This window comes from Salmo trutta, chromosome 32 (genome assembly GCF_901001165.1).
Source record: "Salmo trutta chromosome 32, fSalTru1.1, whole genome shotgun sequence".
NCBI classification, from domain to species: Eukaryota; Metazoa; Chordata; class Actinopteri; order Salmoniformes; family Salmonidae; genus Salmo; species Salmo trutta.
In genome coordinates, this window is record NC_042988.1 from 23303412 (window position 1) to 23317869 (window position 14458).

The 14458-nt window shown below is 39.7% G+C and overlaps 1 protein-coding gene across 6 annotated transcripts; it reads right to left on the reverse strand.

Annotated features, from left to right (window-relative positions):
- Positions 1-3937: 3937 nt before the first annotated feature.
- LOC115171458 (cytohesin-3-like) lies at positions 3938-14458 on the reverse strand. 6 transcript variants are annotated; one of them, XM_029728280.1, is made up of 14 exons: positions 14316-14458; positions 13815-13879; positions 10732-10814; positions 10387-10451; positions 9734-9800; positions 8610-8728; positions 8409-8489; positions 8174-8286; positions 7815-7963; positions 7586-7697; positions 7329-7405; positions 7130-7201; positions 6673-6821; positions 3938-4915 (listed from the first exon to the last, which is right to left on the reverse strand). In XM_029728280.1, exons 2-14 carry the CDS (start codon positions 13852-13854, stop codon positions 4828-4830), a joined length of 1215 nt encoding a protein of 404 aa, XP_029584140.1. In that variant the 5' UTR covers positions 13855-13879; positions 14316-14458; the 3' UTR covers positions 3938-4827. The 6 variants fall into 6 exon arrangements, with proteins under 6 accessions (XP_029584140.1, XP_029584138.1, XP_029584139.1 ...); XM_029728278.1 differs by having other exon boundaries at positions 7794-7963; XM_029728279.1 differs by having other exon boundaries at positions 7794-7963; positions 13815-13921.

Genomic DNA, 14458 nt, shown 5'->3' on the forward strand with positions numbered 1-14458 from the left:
TATAGTAATGACATGTCATGGCAGGAGTATAGTGATTACATGTCATGGCAGGAGTATAGTAATGGCATGTCATGGCAGGAGTATAGTGATTACATGTCATGGCAGGAGTATAGTAATGACATGTCATGGCAGGAGTATAGTGATTACATGTCATGGCAGGAGTATAGTAATGACATGTCATGGCAGGAGTATAGTAATTACATATCATGACAGTAGTATAGTAATTACATGTGCTGCTCATTCTATGTACTACTATAATGTTCCTTAGTGAGACTTGGTGTAAGACTGTGTGGACCGCCACTGCCTTATCAGTTAGAGTAGTGAGAGTCTTCAATGCCAGACCCACTATTCCTTTAATATGAGTAATGTTGTTGTTTAGCAGGAGTGATTTGATGCCACATACCAGTGAGTGTCTCCTGAGTCCTGCCCGTCTCAGATGGAATTCACCACCTGTGTCAGGGAAATGCCAATACAGACTTGATCGGTCAGTCATTCGATGCTTGAAAACTGATCTTATGTTACTGCTCACATGTCATAAGAAATCAACATGTTGTATTGCTCTTCCCTGTATCACTGTCATTGAAATGGCAGCTTTTAAACCTAAATAAATGGATGGCGTTAAAAACACATCTATCCCAGGTATAGATGTATTCTGAATGTGTCTATCCTTCAGGTTACTATGGAGAAGGAAAAGTGATCAGCTCTCTTCTCTCACACAAGGTATCACCTTACCAAGGGCACTTTGTTCAATTGTTAGTGTACTGGCCCTTATCTCCACTGGAGTGTGTAGTGTCTGAATAATGGATGTTGTTTTAACAGATCAGACACCGATCACACACTTCTGCTGTTAACATGCAACAATACATTGTCTCTAAACCTATGTGACATTATAACCATGTCACTGGTCCATGGCTATATTTGTCATCTTAATAAAAAAGAAGCAATAGGGACTAAGATATATTTTGCTTCTTTTTTATGCATAGCAATTACAAAGAGCAAAGCACATTTTCTCATTGAAATTATAGTGTGACGTCTTGTATATAAAAATGCCAAAGATGTACGAGACCACACATACTTCATGTACTTGACTGACTTCCTATCTCTGATGTGTGACTGTTGTTTTATATGAAATCATAATATTAAAAACAACTTTTGTATTTTGTTTTGCAATCATTTACAGAGGACATGTAGATAGTTTTGCTAAATCAAGTTCTCTTCTCCACAGTCATGTGATTTTCTGTTTTTAGACATGATCATATTTTTCTTGCTCAACCTTTAGATAACATTTCCTACCACTATCTTATCTGTAGATTTGTCGAAGAATTGGATGAATATGCATGAGCTTCGCTTAATCATAACCCTGCTTGTTATAGATATGGTTTGGGTGGTATTTAAATGTTTAGGCTGCCGGTATAATAAGTGCAATTGATAGCTGTTTTTTTGTTTTTTTTCTCTGGGTGCATCAGCGTTTTTATTCCCACCCTTGTTTGAAGAAAAATGTATGCGAGAATTCACTTTTACAAAAAGCATATAGACATTTCTTTGGTTCACTCTTGCCTGTAAAAGCTATAGGGAAAGGTTTCATAAGATTGTAGCCTATGCTTACTGTACCTTCACTCAAACGGTGTACTGTATATTGTGTGTGGACATACAGTACTGTATATTTAACTGTGAGTGAGAGAGGACTTACAACATATACATACTGTGTATATTACAGTAGCCCTCTTCATGGATATTGCAAACACGTGGGGAGTATTTGTGTATCACTCCCTGCATCAACTCTCTCCTCCCTGTATGTTTTGTCTCTCATATCTGCATAAGGGCTATAGTAACCTCAGAGCAGAACCACAGCCCTATGACAGACACACATGCACACAGGAACTGATGTGCACAGGAAGGATGCTTGTTTTTTTCATACCACAGGTGCAGGCCTCATTTCACAGTAGAAATACAGCACTTAAAGGAAAACCCCACCCCAAAATATATATTTTGGTATTTGGTTCATTAGTCCATTGCTGATATAGTCCCAAAATGTGCCAAAAAGTTTTCAAGATGTATAACTTTAAAAATAGAGAAATACAGCCGTATGATGCATCTTTCATCACATGATGCTAAAAAACCGCAGCACCTCAATACACAGTACCTCAGGATGACCACATGACATGATTCAATGTTTCTTCATTAGGAGCTGTGCATTTGGGTTGCTAAAATATATTTTCCCATATCATGGGAGACATAAAGCATATTGATGGGTGGTTATTAAACCCTGACACCTAATAAGTGTTGAAAAGTGAAAACCAACAACAGATTATAATCTGGCACCATCTACTGGACATTTTAGAAATTCAAATAGTGTTTTCTTCGATAATATCTTTGTGTTTTTCCTTATTTGTGTTGAACAATATCAGATTGATTACATTTGTATCACTAAATAAAAAAAATTGTTTAAAACTGTACTTAATTAGATTTTACACTGAACAAAAATATAAACGAAACATGCAACAATTTCAAAGATTTTACTGAGTCACAGTTCATAAAAGTAAATCAGTCAATTGAAATAAATTCATTACGCCCTAATCTATGGATTTCACATGATTGGGAATGCAGATACGTATATGTCGGTCACAGATACCTTTAAAAAAAGGTAAGGGTGTGTATCAGAAAACCATCAAATCTGGTGTGACCACCATTTGCCTCATGCAGCGTGACAAAACTCCTTCGCATAGAGTTTTTAAAGCTGTTGATTGTGGCCTGTGGAATGTTGTCCCACTCCTCTGCTGTGCGAAATTGCTGGATATTAATGGGAACTGGATCACGCTGTTGGACACGTCGAACCAGAGCCTCCCAAACTCATGCTCAGTGGGTGACATGTCTGGTTAGTATGCAGGTCATGGAAGAACAGCGACATTTTCAGCTTCCAGGAGTTGTGTACAGATCCTTGCAACATGTGGCCGTGCATTATCCTGCTGAAACATGAGGTGATGGCGGCGGATGAATGGCACGACAATGGGCCTCAGGATCTCATCATGGTATCTCTGTGCATTCAAATTGACATTGATAAAAATGCAATCGTGTTCGTTGTCTGTAGCTTCCCTAAGATGGTTTCTGACAGTTTGTGCAGAAATTATTTGGTTGTGCAAACCCATAGTTTCATCAGCTGTCCAGGTGGCTGGTCTCAGAAGATCCCGCAGGTGAAGAAGCCGGATGTGGAGGTCCTGGTCTGGCGTGGTTACACGTGGTCTGTGGTTGTGAGGCCGGTTGGACGTACTGCCAAAATCTCTAAAACGACATTGGAGGTGGCTTATGGTAGAGAAACAAGCATTAAATTATCTGGCAACAGCTCTGGTGGACATTCCTGCAGTCAGCATGCCAATTGCACGCTCCCTCAAACTTGAGAAACATCTGTGGCATTGTGTTGTGTAACAAATTTTAGAGTGGCCTTTTATTGTCCCCAGCACAAGGTTCACCTGTGTAATGACAATGCTGTTTAATCAGCTTCTTGATATGCCCCACCTGTCAGGTGGATGGATTATCTTGGCAAAGAAGAAACGCCCACTAACAGGGATGTAAACAAATTTGTACTTTTCTGGGATCTTTTATTTCAGCTCATGAAACATGGGACCAACACTTTATATGTTGCGTTTATATTTTTGTTCAGTATAAATCTAAGATATTTATGATAATAATAATGAAAGATGGTGCTGTATTACATTTGTAAAGCGCATTTCATTATACAGAATAAATATAAAATGGGCAGGGACTCTGACACAAAGAACACAGCTGACGCTACAAGGGACAATGAAACCAATGAGCACCGCTAACAACATAAAGCCTTCCTGAAGAGAAAGGTCTTCAGTCCCGCTTTTTAGGCCCGTTTGATGTAATTATAATCTGCTACTATCTGTCATCTGTTCTGAAAGAACTACACACATATTTAGAATAAAATATATATGTATTATTTATTCAACATTATTAAGGAATGTATACAGACGTGTATTATCACTGTCTGTGCTTTAAAGGCAATGTGCAAAATAACTTTCTATTATAATACAGTATTTACAAAATACGTATGTTATGAGTTGAAAAATAAATCCATACATATTTAAAAAAATATTTATACTATGCCTCGAAGATAATGAAAGAACATCAAAACACTGAATCAGTGTTGAAGATTTGTGTCCACGTAACAGGAATTCTATAGGCTTGGGAGAGGAAAAGGCTAGTAGTACAGAGGCTTATTAGGAACTGAAATCACTGAGCCTGGTGCAAGGTGAAAAGGTGGTGCATTTCCGTAATGCTTACCTGATATTTCCTTTGTTCTATGCTTATGGTACAGAATCAACTATAACTATATACAACTACATTTGAGTAACTTTGCATTATACATTACATGTTCAAATCTGTCCTTATAGAATGATGCATTATTCTTACAGTGCTACACACTTATTTTGGTTTGCAACTCTCTCCCACGTACTTTTAAATTCTTATTTCTAAGAAATATGGACAGAAATCACTTTCTATTAGTAATTGAACAGACTGAGTGACTCTAACTTCAACCATAGAATTAGACCTACAGTATGAGATATGGGAGTTTCTGGTTTGACAGCTTTAAACCACACACAGGTCACAATTATCTTCTTTCATTCTGAGTTACAGTATTGCACTAACGCTGTACTGTACAGCATTGTAACATTAAGCGCCATGTCTATTTACTTGAACCAGTCCATCATTTCCAAGCATTTAAAAAAACTGGCTGTTATGGAGAGGGACCTCTACAGATCATTACCGGGCTCAATTCCCATGATGCTTTATATCATGTCTGATGTCTCAGTCCTGTGAAGCATTGTTGTTGTTGATGACTTTCCTCTTGCGCAATGACACCAGGTCGTAGAAGGGATCCTTGGTGATACTTGCTCTGAGAGAAAGACAGAGAGATAAATAAGCCAAGTGTCCAAATGATCATCATCATCACGTTCCCTTTATCCTATTGATTGCCAGTTGTCATTTGGGAAGTCATTTGGGAAGTGTATGACGTGTAGTACAGGTACAGTGAGGGAAAAAAGTATTTGATCCCCTGATGATTTTGTACGTTTGCCCACTGACAAAGAAATGATCAGTCTATAATTTTAATGGTAGGTTTATTTGAACAGTGAGAGAGAATAACAACAACAAAAATCATGAAAAACGCATGTCAAAAATGTTATAAAATGATTTGCATTTTAGTGAGGGAAATAAGTATTTGACCCCTCTGCAAAACATGACTTAGTACTTGGTGGCAAAACCCTTGTTGGCAATCACAGAGGTCAGACGTTTCTTGTAGTTGGCCACCAGGTTTGCACACATCTCAGGAGGGATTTTGTCCCACTCCTCTTTGCTGATCTTCTCCAAGTCATTAAGGTTTCGAGGCTGACGTTTGGCAACTCGAACCTTCAGCTCCCTCCACAGATTTTCTATGGGATTAAGGTCTGGAGACTTGCTAGGCCACTCCAGGACCTTAATGTGCTTCTTCTTGAGCCACTCCTTTGTTGCCTTGGCCGTGTGTTTTGGGTCATTGTCATGCTGGAATGAATACCCATCCACGACCCATTTTCAATGCCCTGACTGAGGGAAGTAGGTTCTCACCCAAGATTTGACGGTACATGGCCCCGTCCATCGTCCCTTTGATGCGGTGAAGTTGTCGTGTCCCCTTAGCAGAAAAACACCCCCAAAGCATAATGTTTCCACCTCCATGTTTGACGGTGGGGATGGTGTTCTTGGGGTCATGGGCAGCATTCCCCCTCCTCCAAACACGGCGAGTTGAGTTGATGCCAAAGAGCTCCATTATGGTCTCATCTGACCACAACACTTTCACCCAGTTGTCCTCTGAATCATTCAGATGTTTATTGGCAAACTTCAGACGGGCATGTATATGTGCTTTCTTGAGCAGGGGGACCTTGCGGGCGCTGCAGAATTTCAGTCCTTCACGGCGTAGTGTGTTTCCAATTGTTTTCTTGGTGACTATGGTCCCAGCTGCCTTGAGATCATTGACAAGATCCTGCCGTGTAGTTCTGGGCTGATTCCTCACCGTTCTCATGATCATTGCAACTCCACGAGGTGAGATCTTGCATGGAGCCCCAAGCCGAGGGAGATTGACAGTTATTTTGTGTTTCTTCCATTTGAGAATAATCGCACCAACTGTTGTCACCTTCTCACCAAGCTGCTTGGCAATGGTCTGTAGCCCATTCCAGCCTTGTGTAGGTCTACAATCTTGTCCTTGACATCCTTGGAGAGCTCTTTGGTCTTGGCCATGGTGGAGAGTTTGGAATCTGATTGATTGATTGCTTCTGTGGACAGGTGTCTTTTATTCAGGTAACAAACTGAGATTAGTAGCACTCCCTTTAAGAGTGTGCTCCTAATCTCAGCTCGTTACCTGTATAAAAGACACCTGGGAGCCAGAAATCTTTCTGATTGAGAGGGGGTCAAATACTTATTTCCCTCATTAAAATGCAAATCAATTTATAACATTTTTGACATGCGTTTTTCTGGATTTTTTTGTTATTCTGTCTCTCACTGTTCAAATAAACCTACCATTAAAATTATAGACTGATCATTTCTTTGTCAGTGGGCAAACGTACAAAATCAAAAAAAAAATATCCTCACTGTATGTGTTAAGCCTGGGTTGAGGTGTCTGACCTGATGGAGCCTATCCAGTCATCTCTCTCATCTGCTGTGGCTGCACTCATCCTGTAGGACTGGTGTTTCCCCTCCACCACCCTGCCTCCGTTCTCTGTCTTGCACGCCTTGATCTTCTGCCCTCTGGGGTTGTAGATCTCTAGACAATACTGCTCACAAAGAAGCACACACACGCACACAAATGCTCACAAAACACATACCCAAGCCAAATTACTGGTAATAACTTTTTTCAAAAAAGGAAATGATCCCATAGTATATTGGTCTAATACTCCTAATCTTCCAGTTAAACCCTTCCTTTCTCATACGGAGGCTATGAGTCATACAGTTCCGTGACAGCTAAGAGAGTAGCTTCTGTAGATATGACTTCTGCACAGACTATGAGACTGAAACACCATAGAACAGGTGGCACTGCCATAAATCTTAGAAAGAAATATGCAGTCAGTGGAATACACTGTACCTGTTTGATAGAGTCTTCTATCTCTCTTACACAGAGGTTCTCAAGGGGAATGATCCCTATGGGGTCTTTATCCTGAGGGAGGAGGGGAGAGAGATGCTTTGGTGAAGGACTATCATTTAGCAGTAACTACTACCATCTTTTATCCTAAATTCCATTACTGGCAAACCCTATGACAAAGTTGTGGGTATAGCATACTCACTGTGGTATACTCAAAGTAGTACAGACAGCTGTCTGTCAAAATAAACCACCGCCTCTTCCATGTTTTCACCCTTCCTCCTGCGGAGAGGAAAAGTTAACATTTCATTACACAAATAAAACGTTTAATCATAAAATTCTACATCCAACACGCTCCATAAAGGAAATTAGATCATTCTGTGGTAAGCTTATTTTTAATGCTTGGTAATGGCACCATTATAAGACAATTCTCTCAGCTAGTTATATTGCTAATCATCTCACCCATTTTGAGCAGCCAACCCTCTCTGTCCGGGTTGAAGAAGGTGTGTGTGAGGTCGTTCCCATCATCCTCTGGAATTTTGAACGGCTCGTTCCGAATGCTCTCATAGAGTTTCTGGATTTAATGAGGTAGTAGATGAGAGTTAACTACAGCTACAGACAACAACAACCAAATAGGGGTCACATTCTGAGAGTGGAGTTAACTCCTGACCTCTGACCCCTGAGGCCTCACCATGAGCAGGTTGTTGGGCAGGTCACCCCCGTTGTTGATGCCTCTGTTCATACTGAAGAAGCGCTCCAGAGTGGGCTTGTCCTTCACGTTGGGGTTATGGAGACTGGTGTTCAGCATGATGACGGCAAAGGACAGGATGTAGCAGGTGTCTGTTTGAAACACCCACACATTTCATTACTTTTGGGTCAATGATATGTATTTTCATCCTTAATCAGCATCAAGTTTGTGAAATGATTTGAATATGCCTCAAAATGTACTCCTCAACCCCCTCCCCATCTGTCTTGCTGATCTGTCAGTGTAGGGAGTCAGCAGCATGGTAGAGGAGGCTGGTTCCTGTGCACTACAGTACTGTACAGTACCTGTTGACTGGAAGACCCCTGCATTACAGTCACAGTAGCGTGTAGCGAATGCCTCCATCATCCTGTCAATCTTCTGGGCTTCTCCTGGGAGACGGAAACTCCACAGGAACTGCCTACAGGGATGAGCCAGGGAACAGACAGGGATCAGACAGGATTTACTGTGGAAATTAACATAATAATGAGAATATATTCATTTATGAGTGTAAAAGATGCACCAGTGTAGTGCAGCACTAACCTCAGTGCCTGCACCAGATTCAGGTCGGAGAACTCGTGTAGTTCTACAAAGGCTTTCAGAGTCTGAAGGTGCATTTCCTCCCTGCATGAACACAAACAAGAGTCAAATCAGTGATATGGAGATTATTGAGATAATGAGTGGTTATGACAGTCATCATTATCCCCATCAACAAAGCTGGTCATGTTCAGAAGCATTGTGTACCTCTCTCCTAAAAAGTTCCCAATGGCTGTCTTGTTCAGTCCTTCCTCTTTGTATAGGAACTCAGCCACTGCCTCTGCTGTCCACTCCAACAGGTCATTGTCAACCAGGTACTGAATACCCTGGGGGAAGAGGCCATGACAAGTCAATGAACATGTATGAACTTGGAAGATATGAATGCATTAACACATAGTTGTATGTGGAATAAAAAAATTGCAGAAATCATAATGAGGTCCAAAGCACTGTGATGTGCAGTAGTGGTCATGCACATATTAAATATTCTGTATGCATTGTCTGCCATTTTGAGAGAGCCACTTGAAGCAATATATCTTCATATATCTAAACAATGCAGAGCTTCCAGCTAAAGAAACCAATGATCTGCTTGACTGGATCTCTAGCCTCTGCACACACAGGCCAGGCTTTTCTCCAGGGTGGTCATACAGGCCAGGCTTTTCTCCAGGGTGGTCATACAGGCCAGGCTTTTCTCCAGGGTGGACATACAGGCTAGGCTTTTCTCCAGGGTGGTCATACAGGCCAGGCTTTTCTCCAGGGTGGTAATACAGGCCAGGCTTTTCTCCAGGGTGGTCATACAGGCCAGGCTTGTCTCCAGGGTGGTCATACAGGCCAGGCTTTTCTCCAGGGTGGACATACAGGCCAGGGGGACTATATATTATGGCTTTGACCTCTCTTCAGAGGAGAGGAAAGGAGGGGTGTTTGTGGTTTGAGCAGGAGCGTGTGCCTCCGCTCCTCTTCACGGAACAGGATGTGGTTCTCTCTCATTTTCTCTCCCCCTCTCTCTGCCTCCGCACAGTTGCACTTCTGTACATAATTCACGTCCCTAGCTCAGCATTCATTCGTTTGTGTCAGATTATTTGTTCTGTCATCTTGCAGTTAACTATTTAAGCTTCTAGCTGTGGCAAGCCTCCGTCAGTAGAGATGTGATAACTATACAGATCTTTACTACTTAAATTCTATAATTGAAGCACGTCACATTTCGGTACATATCTGATCCATATGTATTTGTGTTTAGTGTATTCCATATTGAGTAATGTTATGACTTTGTCTTACCAGAGAACCTCACCAGGAAAAACTAAGGGCTCTAATTACAGTGTGTGACATGAGCTCACCTTTTGAGGGTCCATGTTGAATTTCTTTTTCCCAGATAAGAACCTCTTGTTTCTCACAACATTTTTGCTGAAGAGAGACAAAGACAAAACAGAATAAATATTGACAAAGGTTAATTACACCACTTTTACCCATGAGCGATATACTAGCTACAGTATATGTCCGCTGTATAAGAGATGACACACAGTGAGAGTGAGACAATTAAAGGAAGCTGGGGTTGTCCTGCCTGGAACATGTCTCAGTGTTTCATGCTGCTGACATAAGAGTTTTACCACATTCCTGTAGCTGCTAGTGAAGAAACAGGAAACACACATATACAGAGGGGCCTTACAGATGGGGGGCAGAATCTGTTCTTGAAGACAACGACCCCCAGAGCCAACTTATGAGGACGAAGAGGTGACCACGTTGGTGGGGGGGGGGGGGGGCTCCATACCTTTCTTAGTCTGAATTAGGGAGGGATAGGACATCAGAGATGTGAGAGGAGTCTCTTTGTCAAGATGGATGTCAGGGAGTATTGTTGATCTGGTGTTTGGGCAGTGATAGATTCAAAAGAAGCTACCACACACTGCAAAGTGTTACTGTAGCTAACAGAGGAAGAGGCCTACTGGTCAATGGTAACCTATCCGAATCAGCCATTGTGCAAGCTCTAACTTACTTCTCCTCGTCCGCCTCAATGTTGTGGATTTCCGTCATGACGCTGTCAATCTCCAACCTCAGCTTCTACACAAGGGGAAATGATGTCAAAGGGATGAGATGATAATATGTGGTATTTTAGCCATAGCTGACTCAAGCCCTTGGCACATACAGAGGTACAGGGTCAGTCTACTCATAAAACTGGATGTTTCTGAGATGTTCTAACTTTTGAAGGAGGCTTTTGTGAATGTAATAACTGCTGTAGGTAATGCCACAATACACTTAGTTTTATTCTGCCAAAATGCAGTTTCATAAAGCATTTTGACTGTACAAAAAGAGCCCTGGTTGAGAGCATGATTTACTGTACCTGAATGTCATCTAATAGGTCACTCTTATGAAACTTCCTGGTGTCTATCTCCTGCCTCTCCATTGAGCTAAGCATTGTGGAAGCTGTACAATTGATTATACACAGAAACACAAACATACAGATGAAACCATCATTGCCATCCAATGCATAAATGAAGCAGTCGGACAAAACCCCTGAGACCTAATTGAGACATCTTCCTGTATACACTGAAAATATCAAAGGTGTCAAAAATGTGCCTTGACAACCACCCTCACACCAACCCTAGCATACAGTAACTCAACATACTGCACTTCTCAGCACTAGCTAAATATAACTGCTGAACTTCAGCTTTTTATAGAATGAGCCCCAGTAATGTCCATTAGTAAGTGATCTGCTCTAGTCTTGTCCTCATAACAGCTTCTCACGGTTTTTAGATTAGGGTTATTCATTACTCCCTTTTCAGGTTATAACTAGACAACACAACATTATAACTAGACAACACAACATTATAACTAGACAACACAACATTATAACTAGACAACACAACATTATAACTAGACAACACAACATTATAACTAGACAACACAACATTACAACTAGACAACACAACATTACAACTAGACAACACAACATTATAACTAGACAATACAACATTATAACTAGACAACACAACATTATAACTAGACAATACAACATTATAACTAGACAACACAACATTATAACTAGACAACACAACATTATAACTAGACAACACAACTTTATAACTAGACAACACAACATTATAACTAGACAACACAACATTATAACTAGACAACACAACATTATAACTAGACAACACAACATTAGAACTAGACAACACAACATTATAACTAGACAAGACAACATTATAACTAGACAACACAACATTACAACTAGACAACACAACATTACAACTAGACAACACAACATTATAACTAGACAATACAACATTATAACTAGACAACACAACATTATAACTAGACAGTACAACATTATAACTAGACAACACAACATTATAACTAGACAACACAACTTTATAACTAGACAACACAACATTAGAACTAGACAATACAACATTATAACTAGACAATACAACAATATAATTAGACAATACAACATTATAACTAGACAACACAACATTATAACTAGACAATACAACATTATAACTAGACAACACAACATTATAACTGGACAATACAACATTATAACTAGACAACACAACATTATAACTAGACAATACAACATTATAACTAGACAACACAACATTATAATTACACAATAAAACAATATAACTAGACAACACAACTGTCACAGGATCCAACGAAAGTGGCGCCCCTCCTCGGTCGGGCGGCGCTCGGCGGTCGTCGTCGCCGGCCTATTAGCTGCCACCGATCGTTGTTTCAGTTTCGTTTAGTTTTGTCTGTCTGTTCCGCACCTGTTTTATGTATGTCATTAGTGGGGACTTATTTAATGTGTGTTTTCAGTTGGGGATTTTGTGCGGGATTGTTGATTGTCCATTCAGGACGGTGGTCCGTGTTTTATTACGTTTTTTTCCTGACAGTTTATTGAAGAGAGGATTTACCGGGCTGCGCCCCGTGCCTTTTTGTGCCGCTTATATATATTGTTTGTTCGCAATATTGGGAGTGTGTTTTTCCCAGGCAGTCTGTCTGTAGCGCCCTGTGCCTCGCGGTTTTGTTTTGTGTGTCAAATTATTAAAAGGACACTCAACTCCAGCACCTGTCTCCTGCATCTGATTCCGCCTTACACCAGTCCAAGTCAACTGTGACAACAACATTATAACTAGACAATACAACATTATAACTAGACAATACAACAATATAATTAGACAATACAACATTATAACTAGACAAGACAACATTATAACTAGACAACACAACATTATAACTAGACAATACAACATTATAACTAGACAACACAACATTATAATTAGACAATGCAACATTATAACTAGACAACACAACATTATAACTAGACAACACAAAATTATAACTACACAATAAAACAATATAACTACACAATACAACATTATAACTAGACAATACAAAATTAGAATTACACAATACAACATTATAACTAGACAAAACAACATTAACTAGACAACACAACATTATAACTAGACAATACAACATTATAACTAGACAACACAACATTATAACTAGACAACACAACATTATAACTAGACAACACAACATTATAACTAGACAACACAACATTATAACTAGACAACACAACATTAGAACTAGACAACACAACATTATAACTAGACAAAACAACATTAACTAGACAATACAACATTAACTAGATAATACAACATTAACTAGATAATACAACATTAACTAGATAATACAACATTAACTAGACAATACAACATTAACTAGACAATACAACATTAACTAGACAATACAACATTAACTAGATAATACAACATTAACTAGACAATACAACATTAACTAGACAACACAACATTAACTAGACAGTACAACATTAACTAGATAATACAACATTAACTAGACAATACAACATTAACTAGATAATACAACATCACCAAACTCCATCTATCTTGGCAATTAGATTGTTGAACACTATACTGTGAGCAACAGCTCTGAACATTACTTGATAGTCAGTAATGAGGTATATAAAGGCTATATGACAACAATATGTCTCTATAAAGTCAGGTGATGCTATAATAAAGTGAATATCATTCATCACTGTGGTAAAAGTGAACAAAACAAACCGTTGAACACTGCTGGCTTTATACCACAGTGTATATAGGTCAAGGTAAAGAGACTGAAAGCACAATAGTCACTGTAGACGGTAGTGAATATCTATTGTGAAGACAGGTACTATATCAGTACACTTTCTTATTAGTGTATTTCATTTTCATTTCTCAAGTAAGATATTCACAGCAACAGCTCAAACCCCCATTGTCTACTGACACTTCAACACTTCATTATCTTACATAAAGACACTCATGTATTGTTCATGGTGTTAATCCCCAGATACTATAGCCTAATTAGGGATGTTGTTAAATTGCAAAATGGACTGTTAAACATAAAAAACCTTACATTTTCCCCAGAGGAAGCTGTCTTTTCTTTGGCTGCCCATGTTGAAGGTGTTGGAGAGACTGTGGCTGTACAGGAAACATGTGTCAGTGTTGAAGTAATGTAGCCTACTGCAAGAAGGGCATAAGCTACAGTGTCAATAGCATCCTCAAAACATAATGAACTGACCACCTAAAGTCAGTGCTGTTACTGAAAAAGAAATACACATACTGTACAAGTAAAGTGTGTGTGTGTGTGTGTGTGTGTGTGTGTGTGTGTGTGTGTGTGTGTGTGTGTGTGTGTGTGTGTGTGTGTGTGTGTGTGTGTGTGTGTGTGTGTGTGTGTATTGACTGGTGATACCAATTCGAGATATATCTAATGCACAATATCCATAATTATTCAGCAGTCAGTGTAAATATGTAACCAACATAAGTGACCTTAAGTAATTTGAAAATCCCTTGTGCTGAACTCAAACAACCACAGATTGAAACTCTGGGGAGACTAATAGATCAACCAATTGCTTACCTTCATAAATAGATGTATGAGGTCATGAGAGCGTAATTACGTTCTGACAACACTCATGTAGACATGTACAGTAGATGGGAAGAGTGCTTCAGGCAGGGGTGGAAGCCACTTGTGACGCCTCAAGTCAAGTACCATGCCCAGAC

Excerpts from the sequence above, each read along its gene's own strand:
- LOC115171458 (XM_029728278.1), bottom strand. The coding sequence starts at position 13,854 with ATGGGCAGCCAAAGAAAAGACAGCTTCCTCTGGGGAAAAT. Across the intron at positions 8,729-9,733 it reads TCAACATGGACCCTCAAAAG|GGTATTCAGTACCTGGTTGA; the intron begins GTGAGCTCATGT and ends CTCTTCCCCCAG. Across the intron at positions 8,287-8,408 it reads AATCTGGTGCAGGCACTGAG|GCAGTTCCTGTGGAGTTTCC; the intron begins GTTAGTGCTGCA and ends TCATCCCTGTAG.